Raw genomic sequence first — 22314 nt, 5'->3', positions numbered from 1 at the left:
AGTGATCTCACAGTCTCCTTTTTTCCCTGTGGAGGAATGACTTTCCCACCTGCGCTCGATGAGCCATTACTTCTCTCCTCCGTAACAACGTCACAGTTTACATCAGAGTCATATCTGCGACTCTTGCTTACAAAACATTTCCTCTCGTCTTACTCCGCTCCTTTCAGGAATTTCTAGAGAGTCATGTTTCGTTAAGACATACTCCGTCTCAAAGACAGTGAAATATGCAGTTAAATCGCTTTCTTTCTAGTCACCAACGCTCATTTCATCCAGTTCACTACCTATTTAATGTGCACTTTTTATATTATTTTCCATCCCGGTAGCGCCAAAACATGATGAAATTCCATACACTTTCATTTCAATAAAATTGCAGATGCCCTTGATCACAAACGAAGACACAGTAATAAGTCTTACATGCAGCGCGGCCACTGAACCTTGGAGCTCTTACTGTGGGTTGATGATTTATGTATTTATTCTAGTTTTACACTCATCATAAATTAGTCGACGAGCTAAATCACTGAAATGGGAATGTCACTTTGTTTTGACAACCCCGAAAATATGGTCACATTGTGTCAGTGTGTTCAGTGAAACGTTGTGACGAGAAGGAATAATGCCACATAAATGTTTTGCACGGTATTTGAGATATTTATGGTTTCAATTTCACAACTGCATTGATTATTGATTTGCTGCCGAGGGTGTGTGGGTGTAGCATTGTCTACTGTGTATAGGAGGAGCTTCTGCATTAGGAAACTAAAGGGCTGATGACTTTGCCGACACCATATGTGGTTGCGCCTGTGTGCCACCAACGACAGCATGTGGTCAAGGTGAATGAAGGAGCAGGAGGAAGAGGTAGAGGGCCATTCATGGAACAGTGTGAAGCAGGTGTTTGCACATTTGTCTGTGCTGTGATCAGATGATCGCAGGTTGCTGAATTATTCATACTGTGTATCCCAAACAGACCTATGCAACATAAATATCTTTTAACATGTGTGTATCACCTTCACGTTAGGGCTGCAATTAGAAATGAAGACAGAAAACATCTATGTTTTGTATTTTTCTGAGAGTGAGAGAGCTTTCTACCCCCCTGAGTTTTTCTTTTCTGTCTTGAAACTGTAGTAAAGCTGAGGAGAATACAAAGTAGGGGAAATCCAGCAGAAAGAAAAAAAAGCTTCTGACTGGAATCAATCCTAGCTGGGGGTGAATGTTGTTCCAGAGTCTTAACTGCACTGTCTCTGAGAAATGATGTGCATATTTAATTCACAAATGATCTGAAACACTGCAAACTAAATGGCACAGGGAGACATGGCAGAAGAGAGCTAAATAAAAATCATATCGTGGCTGCATTGTTTCGCATTAGCAGAACAAATTCACCTGCAGAGCATTTTCCTTTTTTTTTTTTTTTTTTCTTCCTTTATCTTATTAAAAATGATTTTTCAGCACCATTCAGCATATTTGTGCTGTCATCACAGTCACCAGTGGATGTTGGGAGACGGGCGAGAGACGGGCTGAATTAAAAAAAAAAAACCTGCGTTGTGCATATCCATTATCAGCTTAGTGGTGGGCTAGTGCAACAAAGATATGTGACCAACAAGTGGATTAGAGCAGCGACGCTTATGAGAAAATAATCAGAGATAATGGAATTAACAGAACAGAGAAACAGATTGAATTGGACATGACTTCAGGCACTGGGTTTAAACAAGGAGAAAAAGAAAGTCTCTGCCAAACGTGTAGGGACAGTCTCACTTTGTCTGTCTCCCGTGTTAGAAGGCTGCAGCTGTGCGCCGTGCCCTTCACAAACAGAGCCGGTTGACATATTTTTTTTGTGGAAATGCAGGGGACTGTAGTGTGTGTGTGTGTGTGTGTGTGTGTGCACATCGTGACAGGTCTGTGTGTGACAGTTGTTATATCTTATGTGCATGTGTGCATGTTTGTGCATAATTGGCCAAGAATGTGTGCATGTGAGCTGGCAGAGGTCGCAAGGTAATTGTCCTGTGAAAAAAAAAAAAAAAATGGTTGCCAAATGTGAGCCCGCGCGTGTAGCATGGGTGTAGGAGGGAGGGCTAACCTCTGCCTCCATCTGTCCACGTCTGGCTGTGAACTCATAATCTGGCCTGTGGAGACGAACCCTCTTCACCACTTGCCACCTGCTTCAGAAATACAGGTTAGACCGAGGTCATTAGTGTTATGCATCCGCTGGCGAGGATGCTCCAACATCAATGTCTACCTCAGTCTTTGCTGTATGAAATCAAAACCAGTGTAATTTTACATGTGCATTTTACCTCAGTGGTATAGTGCTATTAATGTCATCTCTTTTAACTCTGCATGTCAGACTATTTAAATGCCAAGTTATTCCTGTATTGTGCCATTTTTACATTTTCCAGTGCAGCTTTTCAGAGCGTGTGTGCAGCTTACATTACAATTTTCTATGCGTGGGCCTCCTTGAATAAGTGATGGGTTAAGTGTTTTGCTGAAGTGCATCTCGGCAGCTGCTGTTAAGTGAATGGAGACCGCCGCGTCCATTCCTCCTCCTTGATTATCGCCACCTGGATTCAAACTCGTGATCCTAAAGTGCAGGCTCTTTCGTGATTTACTGTGAGCCATAACCGCCTGATCGTTTTTGATGATGTGAGTGAGAAGCCGAATATGTTTTATGCTGCGAAATCTAACCTTTAAGGTTTTTATCGGTGCTGACAAATTCTCAGGTCTGTCAAGATATGTAAAGTTTTAAGATCTGCTGGATGTCGGGGTTTGTTTTTTAAAAACGCTGTCCTTTCCCTCGGCTCTTGATTTGTACCTCTCTTTTTTGACATTTCATCACCACATTCTCCTTCTGTCCCAAGTGTTCCCAGCCATATTTACTGATATCATCATAATTACACCGTACAATAGCAAGCTAGTCAGTGAAGAAGTTCAGCACGGCGCGGATATGATCCTTGCACGCAGGAGCACTGAGTGCAAATATGTTGAACCGATCCTCAGATGCATGTTGAATACTGAAGGAGAGAGCAGGTGCCTCGTCTGCACTGGCAGGCAACTTAATATGACCGGATAATATGAGCGAAAGTGACAAATTATTTCCTCTGAGGGCTTTGTTTGGAAGCCTTTTTAAGGTTATGACTCGTAGTCATGAATTGGTGAATATGGACAGGATGAAAGACGTCAGTAATATAATAACTAGACGAGGGGCCACAAGTCCGTCAGGCTAAAATAAAACAGACAGGAGCTGAATAAAAGGGTGTCAATGAAAATGAGAGACATCTCTATGAATGTTGAGGTTACTGGGTATCCAGTGGTAAGAATAAAAAACCTCCTACAATTTTTCTGTGAGTGCAAAGCTCATATTCAACGGCATCAGCGTTGCTCGCATTTACTTTTGAAAATGAAATAAAAAGTGATGAGCTTAAAGAATTAGGTGCATATCAATACTTAACACAGTCATATTAGAAAGTCTTTTATTTTTAATCTCAGTTTTGATCAAAAAAAAAAGACTTGAGCTTCTATTCTGTGTCAACAAGTTAATTCATTCCCCCCCCCCCCTAATGTTCGCCTCTTCCAGCCCTCTCTGCATCCTCTCCTTCCCCCTCCTCTTTTCAGGCTTTGTTGTGCTTTTTCTCCTCTCCTCCCTTGTTTTCGGGGTTACACTCTGTGATGTTAGGGTGGCGAATGCCCGTGAGCACGCTTGGTTCCTTGGCAAATAAAAGGTGGGGGGGGGGGGGTTGCGTGGTTGCCAATCAAGGCCTACTCCTTTTCTTTATTCCTCCGGGGTTTGTCTTAGGAACAGCTCTCCAAAGCAAAACTCAAACAGAGGGAATGAATAATTAGCCTCCCAATTTTTTTTTATTTTTTTTTGCTTAAATCAGGAACTAGGTCGCCGGCTGACACACGTTTCAAAAGCGAACAACTGCGCTGAAAGAGTGGAGCCTATGGAGGTTATAAGAGTTATGCTTCACCCACTGAGAGGGACACAGAGTCAGAGAGGCAGAGGGTGAAGACAAGCATTTGACTCTTTTTTCCTGTCTGGCTTTGGCTGCTGAAAAAGTGAGTCACATGTGGAAAGCAGTTATTCCATGAAAAAAAAAAAAAAAAACATGAGCAAGAAAATGAGGGGAGGAGGGGCGGGAAGAGTGGGAAGAAGTAGGAGGGGAAGGACAAGGGAGAGACATATAGTGAGAGAAGGAGAAAGGGAGGGGTGTGTGTGTGTCTGTGTGAGAGAGAGATGGGAATTCATGCTTCAAAAACAAGAAAAGAAGTGGTTTGTATGGAGTGAGAGAAGAACATCTGCGATCTCTCTCTCTCTGGGAAGTCAGATATGCAGTTGGTGTGTTGTTTTGCACATGTGTTTCTTTTCTTTTCTTATTTGCCCTGCTGCCAGCAAAGAAACACAACAACAACAACACAACACTCATTTGGAAAATTGCTCACATCTTTCTCATCTTGTGTCCGTGAGAAAGTATCAGTCTGTTTCTCACCTTTTTTTTTTTTTTTTTTTTCTGACAGAATGGCCAAACCATGTGATGCATATTTACTTACAAAATGCTTTTTGTTAAGATGAAGAACTTAGTCGAGAGAGTCATTTTTAGTAACTTTTGCCTCGGTGGATGAGAAGGCAGAAAGACGAGGAAATGCTCCAGAACAGAAAGAGAAATGAGAGAGAAAAGAAATTGCCTCAGTCATGTTTACTTGTCTGTAAATTTGTGGGGAAGGACAGAGATTCTCTGATTACCTTCCCTCCTCCTTCTTCTCTCCTTCGTCTCTCCGCCCCTTGTGGGCTGTCAGGGCGTGGCCTGTGACCTCTTGACCCTTTACCGTGCTTGTGTGTGTGTGTGTGTTTGAGAGAGGGAGAGAGAGAGAGAGAGAGAGAGAGATGAGAAATGAGATGGCAGCGGTGAAGTTCCCCAGCTGCACGGAGAAAGGGTGGGGGTGTACGTTTTTTTTCCCTTTGCAAGCTTTCAGTTTTGAAAGAAAAGCCACCCTCTGAAATAATGAGAGCATTGTGTGTGTGTGTGTGTGTGTGTGTGGGTGTGTGTGTGTGTTTGTGTGCGTTGTGTTTGTGTGTTAGGGAGACAGAAAGACATGGAGGAACAAAATGAGGGACATAGATAGATATATTGATATATATATAGAGGAAGAGAGGATGGGGACAGAAAGGAGAGAATTAAATCTGCGTTAAAGTATGAAAGAGTGCAACTGTGGAAATATGGGAAACAAACTTCAGGGGTGGAGCAACTTGTGAGATGGAACAAGGAAGAGGAGGGAAGTGAAATAGACAGTATGACACTTTAATTTGGCATTAAAAAGGTTGGAAATCAAGTGGTTGCATATGCATTTAAATATAGGAATTCCTCAATACACATAGAAACTGTTTGTGTTTGTTTTTGAGTTTCTCTCTGCAGCGTTTCCCACAATGGCAGCTATGTTTTCAGTAGAATGGGGTGATCAGTGTTGGAGATCTGACACATAGGTGAATATAACAGCTTCTAGTAAGCTGGGGGAAAATAAGTCATCGGTGCTTCCTTGCCCGCCCGCCCGCCCGCCCACCCCCCAGGAGTTGTACACTACACTTCAAGTGCCAGGAAGCGGGCAGGGAATATAATTATAAGACGCCTCACACTCTGGACACAGCCTTTTCCAGCTCCTCCCCTCCAGACTAAAGCAGGCACCGCAAGAAACAGCCTGTGTGCGGCAGAACAGAAACAGGCGAACGTGTTTCCTTTTCTCCTGCCATCACCCTCGTAAATATCTGACCATGGCTCATGCGCTATGCTATTGTTATTGTTATTACACACGGCTTCACGTCTACAAACCAAACGTATATACCGCCGTTTTCATTCCCACGAGTGCTGCGTGTTATTGTTCGCGCTGCCACTCACGCTTTAAAAAGACACATTCTTGCACCCGCAGCAAAACAGAGCGCTTCTGTATATTATATTATTATCTTTACGTTGCTCGCACATGGTGCATTTTCCAAGCACACTGTCTGCACGTTGTCTGCACCGCTCGCACCGTCTCCGGTCGAGCTGGAAACAAATTCCTTGTGTGTGTCATCGATGTGGGCCAATAAATCAGATTGTGAGGTAATGGTGAGCTGACATTTATGTCTCCTTTAAGGCTTTGGCGCACAATGGGCCTTTTTACACACATATTGTAATATTTCTATTCCATGTGCGAGTACATTTAATGTATTTACCCCGCACTTTTGTTTATACAGTTGTGTGTTTGATTTGGTTTGAAAGCGATGTAGTGCATAGAACATGACTGCAGTGTGTCATTGGTGTCATACGACACTATATACATGAGGATTTATTTTTTTATTTTTTTAGCAACTTACATCAAATTAGCTTAGCGTGACGGTATGTCATTATGATACTGGGCAGTAAGAGTCAAATATGCGGTTTGTTTTGAACATCAAAAACAAAGAAAACACTTTTTTAAATGTAAAATTAGAGCAAACATACAATGACATGGCTCTTAATAAAAAAAAATAGACCAATGTCTGACTTTAGGACTTGGCTCCAGGAGACAAAAATGAGGCTAAAGCTAAATTAGTCGAACGTCAGATTCTAAACAATATGATATAGTTTCATACAACCAAGGATTTAATGACATCAATGCCACTGTTATCCCACTTCTATCATCCCTTTTGAGGACAAGCCAGCTGCCTTTGATATCTGCAGTTTAGCCTCTCAACCTGCAACAACGACCACACTGATTTATTTATAGCCAACATAGAAATGCTGATTTTGTTGCAGTAACCACACAATCAGTGTCTCCACGATAGCTGACTGTTCTCATATAGGACTACAGCTGTTTGGTTAAAAAAAAAAAAGCAGTTATGAAATCTGCATTTTTAAAGAACTACAAAAGCCTCAACATGTTGACTTTTAACAACTTCTAAGAACATTTTCAGTCATCTCTTTAAAGCAAGATTGTGTTGCAATAGATGCCTGAATGGGGAATAAACTTGTCTCTGTTTAGTTTATTCAATGAAAATGTTTAATCTTTTGCATTTCTGGCCCTTTAGTTGTTAACACTTGGAATTGAAATCGCTGCCTTTTTTTTTGATGCCAGTAAAATAGATTCTGCACATTCATCTGTATCTTCTTAATCTTTAATCTTCTATGACCACAGTTCTGGCTAAAATGACAGAGGTCTGAAGAATCTTGTCTTAAAAAAATGGGATAATGAGACCCTGTGAAGCCAGCAGCAAACATTTCTGAGAAATTCCCACACAGCCCTGTGAAAATAGTATGTCTGGATTGTTTCTCCATCTGGATTGGACATAAATTCACCCCAGTTTTTGCTTCAATTCAAGGTGCATTTTGGGAAAAAAATACAAACAGAATTTCATTATGAACTAAATGAGTGTGCTTAATAATAATAATAATAATAATAATAATAATAATAATAATAATGATAAAAATAAACATTTGGAGGGAAAAAATGGAGAAAGCTCATCTTTATCTGATTTGCTGCCATGTTGTTCATGTGGCAGTTAAAAAGTGAGCCAGATGCCACTGTGGGGGTACATTTGTCTAATGGTTTGAACTGTGACCACAACATGCAACATTGCTGGCTCAAAGAGAAGTGTTGTTAAACTATTATGATTAAATCTATGCTGCTCTGACAGATTAAATGCATATGTTATGCCAGCCATCTTTGCTGTCTGGCTGTTTTTTTTTTTAATTTTTTAAACGGCTTCCATCCATTGTTGTCTTGCAGTGCTCTGCAAGACTTGACCATTCCCATTTTGTCAACTATATTTTGAACCAGTGGTAATGTGTTTAATCAGCATTTTCTCCTGGGTCAAGTGACTTGGCATCAGCAGAACGTGTTCATCTCGTCTTTAAAAATCCGAGGTACACCAAAGAAGCTTAAGGAGCAGACTGTATATCTGGGCTAACACAGACACACAAGGTGCTTCCTGCAAAGAGGGCAGAGCTCTTCCATCTCTCCCACATCGTGGAGGGGGGGGCCTCGTTGTCAATCAGTCCCTCTCTCCTCTCCCCTCTAGTGGCAGTTAGGAAGCCCCGTGGAGTCCCGCTAAGCCTCTCAATAGCTGCCCTGCCTCCCACCTCGAGGCCCATTCACTTCTAATGAGGTGCTCAAGTGTCTGTGGCTTAACATGAGGGTCAACACCACAGAAACGGGACCTTTTTTTTCTACATCACTCGCTTCAGCCTCTCTGGCAAAAACGAACGTGATTAATGATAGCATGCTCGTAAATTTGTTTGTGTTAACGTGCAACAGAGTCGACAGAGTAGTTTGAATATTTTCATATACACAACTCACAGGTGGCTCTTTATTATCAAAAAGGATATTTTCTCTCACTTAAGCACTGTATTTTCCTGGATACACGGGGTACGCGTACAAATCCCAGCTCAACTGCCTGTTTGATCCTTGACAAATTATTTTGACAGCTGCAGGTACGGCCTGAATGACTGGGCGGTGAAGGAAGTATCGCTTCGCTCCACCTGAATAACACTCAAAATACCAAGGTCCCAAACAGGCCTCGCGCACTTGAGACAACACGACAGACGATCAAACAAAAAGCCACTTTAAGTAGTCGTCACACTCTCGTCTCTCTCTCTCTCTCTCTCTCTCTCTCTCTTCAAATGTTTCCTCGTTTGAAACGATATGTCAAAGGCATTGTTTTTTTGTTAAAAATCTGTCTGTCACTAACCTTTGCTGATTGTGTTGCTGTGGTATGAACCGAGTGCAAACTCTGTGATTTCACTAGCATAGTAAAAAATAATGTGAGCTCCGAGCGAGTCCACCTTCCTTTAATTACATGGATTCAGGGAGAGTTCAGTGTCAGGCTGATGGTAATGGTGAGGGGGGAAATAGAAACAACTTATAAAGGCAAAAGTGGAAGGTGAAGGTTTAGAAGCTGCTTCTCTTTATGTGGTAATTTCATATTTTCTGGCAGTAAAGGTTTGCACTCGCTTGCTATACTATACACCCCAAGACACCATCACGTCTGTGTGTACACTCTTAGAAATAAGGGTTCCAAAAGGGTCCTTCTGCAAGGGCTGAGGTTCTACCTGGAACCATTTGCTTCTGAAAAACCCTTTCCCGAAGGAAGGGTTTTTCAAGGGTTCTTGGTAACACTTATGGTTCCAGTAAGAACCATTTTGATACAGAGAACCCTTTAAAACCCCTTTCCTGGATAAAGGGTTTTAAAAGGGTTCCAGGTAGAATCTTTATAAAAAAGGTTCTACCTTTGATTTCTAAGAGTGTACTATTCTGCTTTAGCCTTTATCATGTGCTCAAGGTCCTGACATAAGTTTAAGTTTCCCGTAAAATCAGTGCAGTTTTTCAACAAATTCCGTAGAAATTGGCGAGAAAAAATGCAAATGAATGTGATTCCATCCACTGCTGTCATTCAAGTATGTAGCTGAGTGGATTGAAATAATGATTACATTTTAATTTTTGGCACACACAAATGCTCTCCTCTCTTCTCCTTTAATCACTTTACAGTATATAAGACCAGTGTTTTTCAACCAGTGTGCCGTGGCACACTAGTGTGCCGTGAGAGATCGTCAGATGTGCCGTGGGAAATGATCCAATTTCACCTAATTGGTCTAAAAACATTTTTTGAAAAAAAAAAATAATAATTATCTGCAAATAATATGGATATAAATATTCAAGACACTTGGATAAGAATTACTAAATTGTTAATAAAGGTATCATTTTTTAAACATTTTTGTTTGGTGGTGTGCCTCGTGATTTTTTCAATGAAAAAAATGTACCTTGGCTCAAAATAGGTTGAAAAACACTGTATTAGACAATACAATCTGTCTTGGGTCACATGTTTTTATTCAGCGGAGACACAAAAGCATGAAGTCTAGGTATTGATGAACCCAAGATTATAATGATGATGATGATGTCATCGTCCAGGCCACCGCTGGAGTTGCTCAGCGAAGTCTGTTTACATACAAACGCTAACCGTAAATACAATTCATCCTCAAAACACTCAGCTATATAAACAGAAATCAACAGAGGAATGGACACTCACAATTTTTTGGTTATTCAATTCATTATGTTTTTTTTTCCCCCACTGTTGCTACTCAAGTGAAATCCAAGAGGCTAATATTTAGATTACACGAGACCACAGAGACAAAATGTGATAATTTGCGCAAGAGCAGTTCAGACACCATGTCCCATACATTTATTTATTTCCCAATGACTTATGGGACATCACTTGGCCCTTATCACTTAGCATCCATTCATCTGCGGCACACCAAACATCAAATGATTTGTGTGCGAGTCAAATTACATAAGAATGAGTTCTGATACTGCTGACTCTTCTCTGCACAGTTGGCTCTTTTTCTGATTGTCACGCTTGGCGAGAGGCCAACACACTGACATGTTTTAACTGTTAGCAGATAAAGATCATGTAGAGCCCTGTTTTATCTCATACCTTATCAGTCACGACTCCCTTGTCATATTTCTCCCTCTTATCTTCTCCTTTTCCCGTCTTTTACACATCCACTCTCATTCATTCCTCTGTATGACGCTCCCCCACACAGTCCAAAACGTCTAAATGAACCTCCACACAAATTCGTAGCACGTTATATGGAATAATAATCACATTTTGCCCTTGACGTTGATTTAACAGCACTGGCTATGATCCTCTCCAGTCAATGTAATTACTACACTGACTACAATAATACTGTAAATATCCAATAAATTATAAATGTCAACACTCTCCTGCTAATGATGCACGCAGTGTCACTGTAAAAGAGGAACTGGGATGTGCTGTTGTGACGCTAAGTGAAAGCAACTAAATGTCATTTGTGTTTCACAAATAAATAAAAATGGTTGTTTTTTTTACATAAATGACATGACAAACACAGAGTGCTGTTATTCCGTGCTGCAGATGAGGAAAATCAGAGCTGTAAGTAAGTGGTGTTTCACTGTGTTAGCACCGTGGTGTAACATGGTACATGCAGTGATTCGTCTTTGTTGTTTAATTATTTATTTTACTCCCTATTTCCTGTGTGGTCATGGCGATTCCATACCCGCCCCCCCCCCCTCTCTCTCTCTGGAGTGTGCAAAGTGTTCAGCTTTGTCTGTGAAATAGATCCCTGTGTGCACATGGAGAAGCTTGACCCCTCGAAAGATTGCACCTACTGGTCACTTCAAACACCAATCTTTCTGCCTTTCATCCCTATCTACTGTTATTTTCACACTGCATCATGCACAGTAATGCTTTCACTTCTTATTTCCACCTCTCTGCCCCCTTCTCCTCCTCCTCCTTCTCTTGCATTGCCAGCAGAAGCGCTTCAAGCTCCAAACATTCATACCGGGTCATTGCTGGAAGCAGTGTGTGACACGCTGTAATAGCTGTAATTGCACAACCCACATGAATAAACTGCAATCTGTTACTTAAAGCTTTAATGCGTTAGTTTTGATGATTTGTGTTGTTGTTGTAGTGCCTCTGTTTGGCTTCCATGAACAGAAACTATGTAGCGTTATTCGTTTGCTGCATCCTTCATCTGAAAACAGGCTCTGTCAAGTAATACTACCAGACCAGTGGCGTGTGCTGGTCTTTGAAACAGTTATTAATGCATGATGTCTGCAAACAAACAACTAGAACAAGGAGACGCTAATAATAATGTAAAACTGAAATGCTATAATAGTGAAATGAAAATATGGACTATATCGCCAAGCGAATAATACACAACGTCCAGCTAATTTGTCCACAGACTACAATGCTGTCAATCAAGAACTGGTTCCGCCTTTCAGACAGTTCCTCCAATCATCATTCATGCAGAAGCTCGGCGTTTTTTTAAACAAAAGTTGATACATTACATTTTTGAAAAAAATTAATAAATATATATATATATATATGTTATTATTATTATTATTCATAATATTTTTTAATCGTTTTGAAATAGTTTAATAGTTTTTGGAGCAGGGCAACATCTAAAACACGGCAGGGCAGTGTTTCCTGAGGACCAGGGTTGTGAAACACTGCCATAGAGAACAGCTGAAGCTGAGCTTCAAGTGGTTTTAATACGGAGGATGTTCCGGGAATATGAGAATCACGTAAGACTGTGCGTCGTCCGTGATAAACAGATGATTCTGAACGAACCAGTGATGCGTTCTCATCGCGTTCTGGTGCACATTTAGTCTTGAAATGTAAACACAACACATTACATATAAGAGACCAAACTAAGGGGGGCGTACACTGGCAGCGAGTCGGTGGGCGGGGTTAAGCAGCACTCATCTCGTGAAAATGCTGAACAACTAGGATTTTGGAGCAGTAGAATTCAGTTCTGAAACTTTTCATGGGTGTGTCTGTGTTTTCAACCCGTTTGCGACCGTCTGGCTTTTCTACATTGACAGTGACGTACATCAAATCTCTTCCTGTGCAGTGCAGGAATGTCCCCGGGTGACACGAGATCTTAGATCTCATGTCATGTGGAACTGAAAGGCTTATTCAGCATTGTGTAAACTCATCTGACAACGGGATTGAATGTAACACACATTTGATTTAAAACCTACACACGACCATTTTCAATCTGTGGTATGATACAGTTTATACTATGCCTGTGTGTCTTCAAATTGAGATTTGTCCTGTTAACCTCGAAGCTGCACACACGGCAAGATCTCAGTCACATCTCTGCAACACATACTCATGCTCTGTTTTTCGTTTTTTTTTCATTTTTGTAAAAGTCAAATTCCCCCATCGTCATAGCCAGCGATGGAAAAAAAAACATGCTGTGAAATTTGGTGCGCAAAAGGAGTAATGAGGGGAAGTTGTGTAAGGGAATATTGAGAGCTGCTGTGTTGACACGGCCTGGTTTGGTGCCAGCCAGTCATTCTTACCCTCCACTTTGACCTTAGCTCGTGGGACGTGGGGCTTTTCTGGCTGCAACACGACTCCGTGTCTTGCTGTCGGGTGAAACAGATGAACAAAAACAAGGAGATGGTCAGAAAAGGCTTGTGGACAGTTAACTTAGCATATCCTTAATTGGAATACATTGTAGCTGCATTTGTGAGCTGGTGTTTATAAAAATACATGCACTCATGGCACAACACTCACACCCTTCTTTTGCCTCTCTGTCTGACTCACTCCCACAACTATGCAGGCAACTCCATCTCAGTCACCTAATTGATTCCAGATTTCTCCCCTCATCCCTTCGTTCTCTCTGAACCTCCTCCTCGCTGTCACTGCTGCCCCTCGTTCTGTCCATCTTTATGGGCTCTCTGTGTGTTTGCAATTACCTATAGACAGTATGTCGAGAATGTGCGTGTGCGAGTCGAACAGGAGTGAATGTTTAAAAGTGGAATTGTTTCTTTTCCGTAATCCTTGTGCTACAACGTGAATGATTTCACAAAAATTCTACCCTTATTAAAATCTGATTGCCGCCATTAGGTGAGATGATGTGATAAGAAAGCAAGTTCCTTTTCACATTTGTAAGCCTGCAGTCGTTACAGCTGGAGGAGGAGGATGAGAAGGATTGGATAAACACTGCCAGCATTCATGGCTTTAACCAGAGGTTGTAAATCTAACCTGCTCTGGGCTCACACACAGTGAAAAAAAAAAAAGCAAAAGAAGAAGTCATTGTGCTTCTAATTCAAAAGCCCGCAGAATTGCCTGTTTACTGCGATCTGATTTTTGCAAAGTGTGATTAGAGGCCTGGCAAACTCTGTTGTGTTTGAGTTTAGAGGTGTCGCAGAGAAATGTAGGAAATGGTGTCACTGGAGCAGTAGAGTGTGTGCAGACGGCTGTCGCGGGGCAGAGGGTACAGTCGGCTGTTTTTACGATCTGAAGAGCAGATATGAATAAGGTGAGAAAGACTCTCTCCACTTTGTTTTAGTGTTAAAAAAAATGCTCCCACCACCACTTTATTAAGTAGAGAGGACACCAAATAAAGTGGCTGGAGTGGCACGCGGTGTGGTCTTCTGCTTCTACTTCAAGGTTCAGTATGTTTTGCATTCAGAGTTGGTTTCCTGCATTCCTGGGTTGAAACGAGTTATTTAAGTTGCAAGTTGTAAGCATTTCAAACCAGTCTGGCCATTCTCCTCTGACCCCAAGGCATTTTTGCCCAGCGAAGTGCAACTCACTGGATATTTTATACTTTTTGAACCCTAGAGATGGTAAAGTTTCTTCCCCATTCTGATGATTTATATGAAATTCCGCCGTGGACGCATTGCATTGCCTCTGTGTTATTTGCTGATTGGATATTTTTGCGTAAAACAAGCAGTTGTAGCTAATAAAGTGGCGGGTAAGTGTATAACCATCTCAGAACTCATCACTATTCACTAAACAGTAAAACAATTGGTTGTATCAGTGTTTACACGACGCTGGCTGCGAGGTACAATCAGATGTAATGTTCTTTTACTGTAGCTGTAAGACGTTTAATTGACATTGCCTGATCCTGTAAATCACTCTGGTGTGAATGTTATTGCTCACGCCAGCCAGCTTTGATGCGCTCGCCACTGAAATAAAGACAGAAAGGAAAACATTTAAAGTGAAAAGAGACCACCTGGGCCTGAGCATCAATATTGCAAAGGGAAAAATGCTTTCTTACTTTGAACAAAATATCCTTCTTTAGCCAGGGAGAATGGGCCACAGCAAAGAATTAACTGCTATTACACGGCAAACACTCTCTCCGCTCAAGGAAAACTCACAAAGCTGAAGAAATCACACAGGTTTAAAAGAACTCTTTGAATTTTAAATGTTCAAGAATCTGCGAGGCTAAAGAGGCAGAGAGTTCCACGGAAATGTACGACTGATGAGAAACAAGCTTATTTTCCAACACAGATGTTGGAAGCATCCATATTCAGTGATGGTTGCAATTACCGAGTAATGGAACCCTGCTTCACCCCACAAGATAATCATCTTAGTTGTTACTGTTTGGATTCAGCCTCTACATTGGAAGTTGAGATTGGTAAATTCCCTGACTTTATTTTTGGAGTGGTGGTATGAAATCACCAATCGGCCGCGAGACTCACGGGTCAGGGTGTTCTGACAGACTGTCCCTTGTGAGTTGTTCCTATTGACAGGATTTCAGAGAGTGGAAATGCTGAATGTGTGACTTTTGCCTCACTGTAACTCTGCAGGTGTGTGTGCTCACAGCTTCATTAATACTCGATGCTAATCCAATTCCACGCCGGGAATCTAAGTGGATTATGGAATACGGAGCACAGAAACACTGTTGTGATTAGATTTGACCGACGTGAAGCTTCTTCATTAAATGTTTGCGTATGGAAGTGGGGGTGGTTAAGGTGTGTAGATGTGTGTGTGTGTGTGTGTGTACAGTGTAGTGTAGTGGAGAAGAACATGTGTGGGCAGTGTTTAAAAGACACAGTGATGTGTTAACTGTGATATTTAGAGTTCTACTGCATGAGAAATAATTAGTCACTTCTAATGGAGAGACTGCAGCAAACAGGATTCCTCTGCTCATCCCTGCAGTTCCCAAGCACATCGGGGAATATGGTGGCCTTAAAATACCAAAAAAAGAATGTAAACTCTCTACTCTTCCACTCATTCCTCTTTCTTCTTTGCTGGTTTCTGCATCAGGTTTATATCAGCAGAGCTGTTCCTCTTCACTAGCAAAATAAGCTTCAGCTTTAAAACCGTAAAAGTCTGCCAAAAGTACATACAAAAGACTTATTATAATGCTATGAAACGCAAATGACTTCAATTTTAAAGTGCTTATACACTTATATAAACTAATAGGCAGTATATTTAATTTCAGCTGTTTTGTGTGGAAATATATTAGTGTCTTTCACTGAAACTTCTTCTCGGGGACATATGTGATCAAAACGATTCAACGGCTGATTAAATCAAAAGTTGAGCTGCAGCCAGATCAGAAGCAAGGATTGTTGTGGGGAATGGAAGTTCCCAAACGATAAGCTCCATAATTTCTCCTGCCACCCTCAGACTTCCTACACTGGTAAATGGGTCACACTGTGGAGCTGTTTTTGTTCCTGTTCTTTCTATGGATGAACTCGGGATGTGCTGTACCTGTTTTCTTCCCTCGCTGGCTCAGTGGCAGCGTAATATAGCATGTTATTACTGTATTAACAGCCCATTCAAAGACAGTAAAGTGTTATTATTATGTATGTAAAGCATCCAAGGCCCCGTCTGGGCGTCTTGTCGTCTCCTGCCACACTGTTATTCTAATGTCCTTGTGAGTGCTAATTGAAGAATTACAGCAAAGTGTTTCATATCATGGTGGGAAGTTCCCCTGTTTCTATTGTAAGAATGACACACACACACTTACACATGAAAACAGCACCTGTTATATGCTAAATAGAGTGTATTATTAATTACTTCTTAATTATCTCTTAATCTGAATATTGAAATGCTCTTAAGATTTAGGATTAAAGGATTAACTCGGTGAACATTGTGTCATTTTGATATTGATAAGATAGTCATCACAAATGTTGTCACAAACCTATGCAATTATAATAATAATAATCATAATGATTATTATAACATTTCCTTGTGCACCCTTGCAATTATTCTCTCTCACTCACTCACTCACTGTTGAAAGCACAGATACTAAGGCATGTTTACACACACACACACGCACACACACACACGATTCTGCACAGATATGCAGCAGGGCAGCTAATTAGTAAAGTGGCACTGGGGTTTTGTATGAAAACACACAGACACACAGACACACACACACACACACACAGACACACACAGACACACACACACACACACACACACACACACTTGAAACGTGCACACTAACTGCCCAGTGAGAGCTCACAGCCTGCACAATCCAGAGACACCACTGGACGCCAAGTCTGCTGCTTTTATTGATCCAGGGCAAATGAACAAATGAGAGAGAGAGGGAGAGGGAGAGGGAGAGGGAGAGAGAGAGAAAGGGAGAGAGGGAGGAAGGAAATGTATGGAGAAGTGTCACCGTGCATGAGACACAGTATTGTCACACCTCAGCTCCCGCCGCCTTTCCTCTCTCAGATCAGATCAATACCATCTTTGTGTTTGTTCGCACAGCATCATGGCAGGCAGTGAGTGGTCACTCCCCCTAGTGGTGTGAGACGAGACCATCATAGCTGTAAGGGGGGGGGGGGGGACTGAGAGACAGAGAAACAGATAGAGATGGAGAGACGGGGGTTAGACGCAGAGGACGAGGAAGAGAGGTGGAAGGAAGTGGAGAGGGTGGTGGAGGCGACCCAGTTCCATCACTGCTTGTTTGTGTTTGGGTTGGCGCTGCAGTCAAGAGGCATTGTGGCACATGGGATGGGTGGAGGAAATGAATATGCATATTTCTTCTTTTTTCTTTTTTTTTTTAAAGATACCCTCACTATGCAAGCACAGGGCAGTTTGGGATGTTAGTCACATTCACACACAGACAGGCTTGTGCTGTCATAGTTCTGATCATTTTAACACCTGAGGTTTCTCTCACGCTGACATGTTGACAGGTCTGATGGAAACATCCATGCACGTGCATTCATGCATATAGACAGTACCAAGAGCAGCAAACGGGTATTTTATTATCTCATGTTTTCTATTTCAGATTACACAGTAGAAAAAATATCATCTGTTTATGAGGACTCACATTTTCTGGGAACAATTGGTTCTATTTGGGACAACAATTTGAAATGAATCTGCTGCTTCTTCTTCTTCTTCTTCTTCTTCTTCTTCTTCTTCTTCTTTTTTAATCAGGTTATTTGTCAGTGCCTTTGGTTTAATCTAATAGAGACTGAGCTTGACTACATCCAGTTGTTTTAAGATCTTTCAGGCATGATGCAGTTCCCTGTGGCTCAGGCTGCAGATGAATGATGGATCACGATGCTTTAAAGCCCTATTGCACTTAGCTGTGCATTTAGTGTCTCCAGCACGCGTCTCCCTTGGGCCATCTGTGTTCCTCCTCTGATTAACAACCAGTAAAAAGTCAAATTGTGTTGGTTACTGACTGACTGCATGGTGAAATGACAGTTTCATAGCGCTTATTTCGCCGCTCACATCCCTACTGGGGGAACCACTGTATTCATATATTAAGATCATAGCATTTTTCACACTCTTTCTATATTTATAATGTGTGTGTGTGGCTGTGTGTGCATGCATGTGTGGATGCCTGACCTTGTTTTCTTGCAAGAGTGATTTGTCACACCTTGTGTTGATCTGGTGCAGTGAGCTGGCACTTGGACAACTGTAATACATACAGGAGCGACAATTGTGGATCGTGTGTTTCTAGGCATCTAAAGTATGCTGTTACTAGAGTTTGACCAACATGGGGTTTTTCTATGACTGATCTTTAGAAACCAGTGCAGCCCCTTGGTTAATATATGATGCTGTTTTTTATTTATTTATTTATTTATTGGTCGATTCCTTTGGCTGGTTTTTCTTTTCTTTCCTCCATTTTGATAAAATATGAGTTATTTATCACAAATGATGCACAAAACAACGCTTATGATCTGTCTCTCCTATCTCTGCACTGCAGTGCACGTGCACTTAACATATTTCAAATAAAAATAATGTATAAACCTCATAATAAATACATGAAACAGGCCATCAAAAAATAAACTGTTTGCGCATTTCCAGGAACTTTTATTACCAGTCAAATAAAGTTTTGCATTAAAAAAAGAAGTTACTGAAAATTAAAATGCCTAAACTTACATAAGAAAGTAATAATACAACTATAATTAAATTAATAATTGTCCGGTTCTGATAATTAAAGAAAGGCAAAAATCAGGGTGATTATTCTGGTCAAATTTTGGGATTTGATAAGCATTTTTTATTTAAGCTTGAGCATGAATTAAAGCATGGGAAATATTTGCATGTTCACAGGGGGATATGGTTCAATTCCTTTAAAAAAATAATGAAAGTGTTGGGAGGACGCGAGGTTGAAGAGTCAGTGACACAGTTTTTGGAGTAATAGGGGTCAGGAGGTGGGGAGTTGGTCTCGAGGTGAGCAAATGAAGACGGGCTGTGGATTGACAGAGTTGGGGGGGGGGGGGAGAAAAAAGTTTGAGATGTTTTTTTAAGAGCGAGAGAAAGAGGGAGATATAGAGACAGTGGGAGTTAATGAGCTGGATTTGCTGGAGACTTGGCATTCTGCTCATGGTGCTCGCTCTATCTCTCTCCTCTGTAGAAGAGCTGGCTAGAGCGAGCTTCCTGTCTGAGCCCTGAAGCAGGAGTAAATGAGGGGTGGGGGGGGGATGGAGGGGTGGCGTCGGCGGTGGAAGCAATAGAACAGAGGAAGGAGGAGAAGGAGGAGGGTGAGGGGCGGGAGGGACCAGTGTTGAAATTGAATGCCAGGGCGCCATGTTCTCACCGCCAGCGTTTCCATGGTTACAGGGTAATTCTGGCGAGTAAGGAAATTTCATTCACCGTGGTATGAAGAAGAAGAAGAAGAAGAAAAACAAACAAAAAAACAGAAGGGTAATATCAACAAAGTAACCAAGGTGGGGTAAGAAAGACACAACAACAAAAACAAAGGAAAGCAGGAGAGGGAAATAAGAGGATGTGAAAGAGGTGGGAAGAGAAAACCCCATGTGCCACCCATCCCCCAGGCGATCTGCCACTGCCTTTTATTCTTTTTTTTTTTCTTATGTATTTCTGTGATGCTTGGTTTGTTTGCCACCACCCTATAAGCAAACACCCACCCATAATCATCTATTTTTTTTTTCCCCAGCAGCCCTGCAGGTATATGAACAAAAAGAAACACTGTTAAATGGCTGGTGTGTGTGTGTGTGTGTGTGCATGCATGCTTTTTTGGGGGGATTAGAGGGAGGGAAGCAGTGGGTTTTTTTAGTGTCAGAGGGTAAAAGAAAAGTGTCCAGGATTGTTTCACAACACATTTGACACACGTGGATCGGTCGCTGACAAGCCAGAGGCTCCGGGAAAAAGAGCATCTGATTGCTTAAATTTCAAAATGAAAAAAAATGTGTGAGTGTGGAGCTGAAACTCTGCGTGTACAAACCTGAACGCACGAGCAATGTGTGTCAGCCTGCACAGATACAGGCACACTTTCACTCTGCACCTAACTGGGCTTGACAACTGCATGGGGTTTGACTGGGCTGTCGCTGCAGCCAACCTGACAGCTGTACAGAGAGGCGTCCTGTGTATACACACACACACACATACACACACACACAAACACTTGCCCATAATACTTCCAAGTGTAATCTCTGATGTGATGTGTGCAGGTTTTCTCATCAGCACATGCAGCGTGTTTTTACAGAGGGAGCTCGAAACACATGGTGCTGATTTATGTGCTGTTTATTGTCCTTAAACTGCTGCGTGTGGATGTTTTTGCTGTCACAATACAATATTAATATTTAAACTTTAACGACTGTGTGTGTGTGTGTGTGTGTTTTCTTTCTCACCTTTCAGTGGCGGAGGAAGGACTGTGGGAGTGTGGGCTGTCCTACGAGTGCAGGACTCTCCTCTTCAAGGCCATACACAACCTGCTGGAAAGGTAAAAAAAAAAAACAATAAAAAAAACATCATCACTTTCCAGCAGCATTTCATAAGCCACACAGCAACGGCTGCAGTCAGTGCAGGCTGTGAATGACACTCATAGAATATGAAAACATGTTGCATAACAGGCATAGTTACACAGTAACGTAGTACATACTTAATGAAGAATATCATTATTCAGTTCTTTTTACTACAAAGCAGAAGTGAATGTGACAAAATAGTTTCACTCACTTCTTACCGATGTATATATATTTAGTTTTACATTTTACAATATTATGTTGTACTTTTTCACATTTACATGGAAACCTTTAGGTTTTCTGCACCTCATACTGGAAATAACTCCCAGTCTGATGTTCAACCTTGAATTTCAAAGCTCTTGTGAAGCTCCAGGTTGTCTGTCTTCAAGTGTTTTTATGTTAAAACGTTTTAATAACTTTAATGTATGTGATCTGATGATAATAATAATAATAATGATAATGATATATTCCCTTTCATCCAGGTCATACAGTTATCCGCATTTCATTGAATCAGAAGCAACTGGACTTTTACATTTCTTGAAGATGTCTCATTTCTCATCAAGAAATCTCAAAATCCAGTTGCTGCCGATTCAGTGCATAACATTGGATAATGTTCTTACATGCAAAAGTTTCACCATGTTTCGAAATATAGTGTGCTATTAATATTGCATGATTAAATCCAATCCACACAAAGTGCTGTGCAATAACATTAAAATGACTTAAAACACAGGTAGAAATAAATAAGTAAGTAAAAATACCAACTATACCCAATATTTAAAGTATCAATCAGTTAAAGGTCCAGTATGATGCAAAATCAACTTTTTTATAATTTTAAATACTTATATTTGGGACACAGTGTGAAAAAAGATGACTTCCACGCTCATTGGGACGTCACAAGACGCTAAATTCCTGGAATTGTTGTCTCGCGGAGCTCCACTTTGTCCGTAAAACACGCTAGAGTGCTGGCGAGGGCAACGGCATCCGAAAACCGGAAGTCCGCAAAGCCCACTAAAAGTTCTATTCTTGGCTCCACAGTGCAGCACAGGGTCCTACACAAACTTCCAGCCTCAGAGGATTTATCTGTCCAGTGGATACATGTTATATATGACGGCAATGTGCCCGCAAATGATCTCTTTTCCAAATGATAACTGCTGTTAGATGTAATTTCCTGTCCCTGAAGTTTCCTTTTACTTTTTAATGTATTTATTTATTTTAATTAATAAAGCACTACTTACACATTAAGGCAGATATGACGCGGTAATACATTAAAAATAAAAATAATAGTAGTAAAATATTGATGGGTTAATACTGTTAAATTATACTTCAGTAACTGTCCATATGTTTAAGACAACTTTAAATACAGGCTTGCTTTGGGCTATTTTTGTATGATATTTTTACAATACAAGTCATTATGTTAAGCTGTTAAGATATGTACTAATATTAATAATATATATCTTAATGCTTGGACTGAATATAATAAAATGTATTAACACTAATATAAGTTAACTGGATTGATAAGATGTAATAGAATTTCCCTTCTCTTTTCTCACATAAGATTAGTACACTTGCTAGAACATCTCTCATAAGATAACTGAAAGGTTTACGAGCAGAAAAAGTTCCACAAATCGTCTGCAACGTTTGCCCAAAAATGTTTGGACATCAGTACACGTCTGAGAGCAAGATTAAAATAAATGAGTGTGACCATTGTTATGGACAAAAATCATCCTTCACCAAACAGAGGAACTTTAATTCTAATTGATAGGCAGCTCTGCTTTTTCCCTGCAGAAGCGACACCTTAATGAAATTATAACCCAGGTACTGAATCACTTGCCCAAGTACCCAAAGCTCTCCTTTCTGAGTCAGAGCCATCTGGTA

At 41.0% G+C, this 22314-nt stretch overlaps 1 protein-coding gene across 1 annotated transcript in view; it reads left to right on the top strand.

The window, feature by feature from the left end:
* The window catches only part of LOC310938190 (mediator of RNA polymerase II transcription subunit 13-like), a gene marked incomplete at its 5' end in the record, with an annotated part of 78372 nt that overhangs the window by 28797 nt on the left and 27261 nt on the right, over window positions 1-22314 (top strand). The window contains one exon of the mRNA XM_083902661.1: window positions 20336-20420. Coding sequence (XP_083758787.1) covers window positions 20336-20420 — 85 coding nt within the window. The remainder of the gene's footprint in view (window positions 1-20335; window positions 20421-22314) is intronic.

This window comes from Microchirus variegatus, assembly GCF_963457635.1.
Source record: "Microchirus variegatus genome assembly, chromosome: 16".
Taxonomy (NCBI): Eukaryota; Metazoa; Chordata; class Actinopteri; order Pleuronectiformes; family Soleidae; genus Microchirus; species Microchirus variegatus.
Note: the sequence above shows the minus strand (reverse complement) of the source record. Positions and strands in the feature narration are given on the sequence as shown.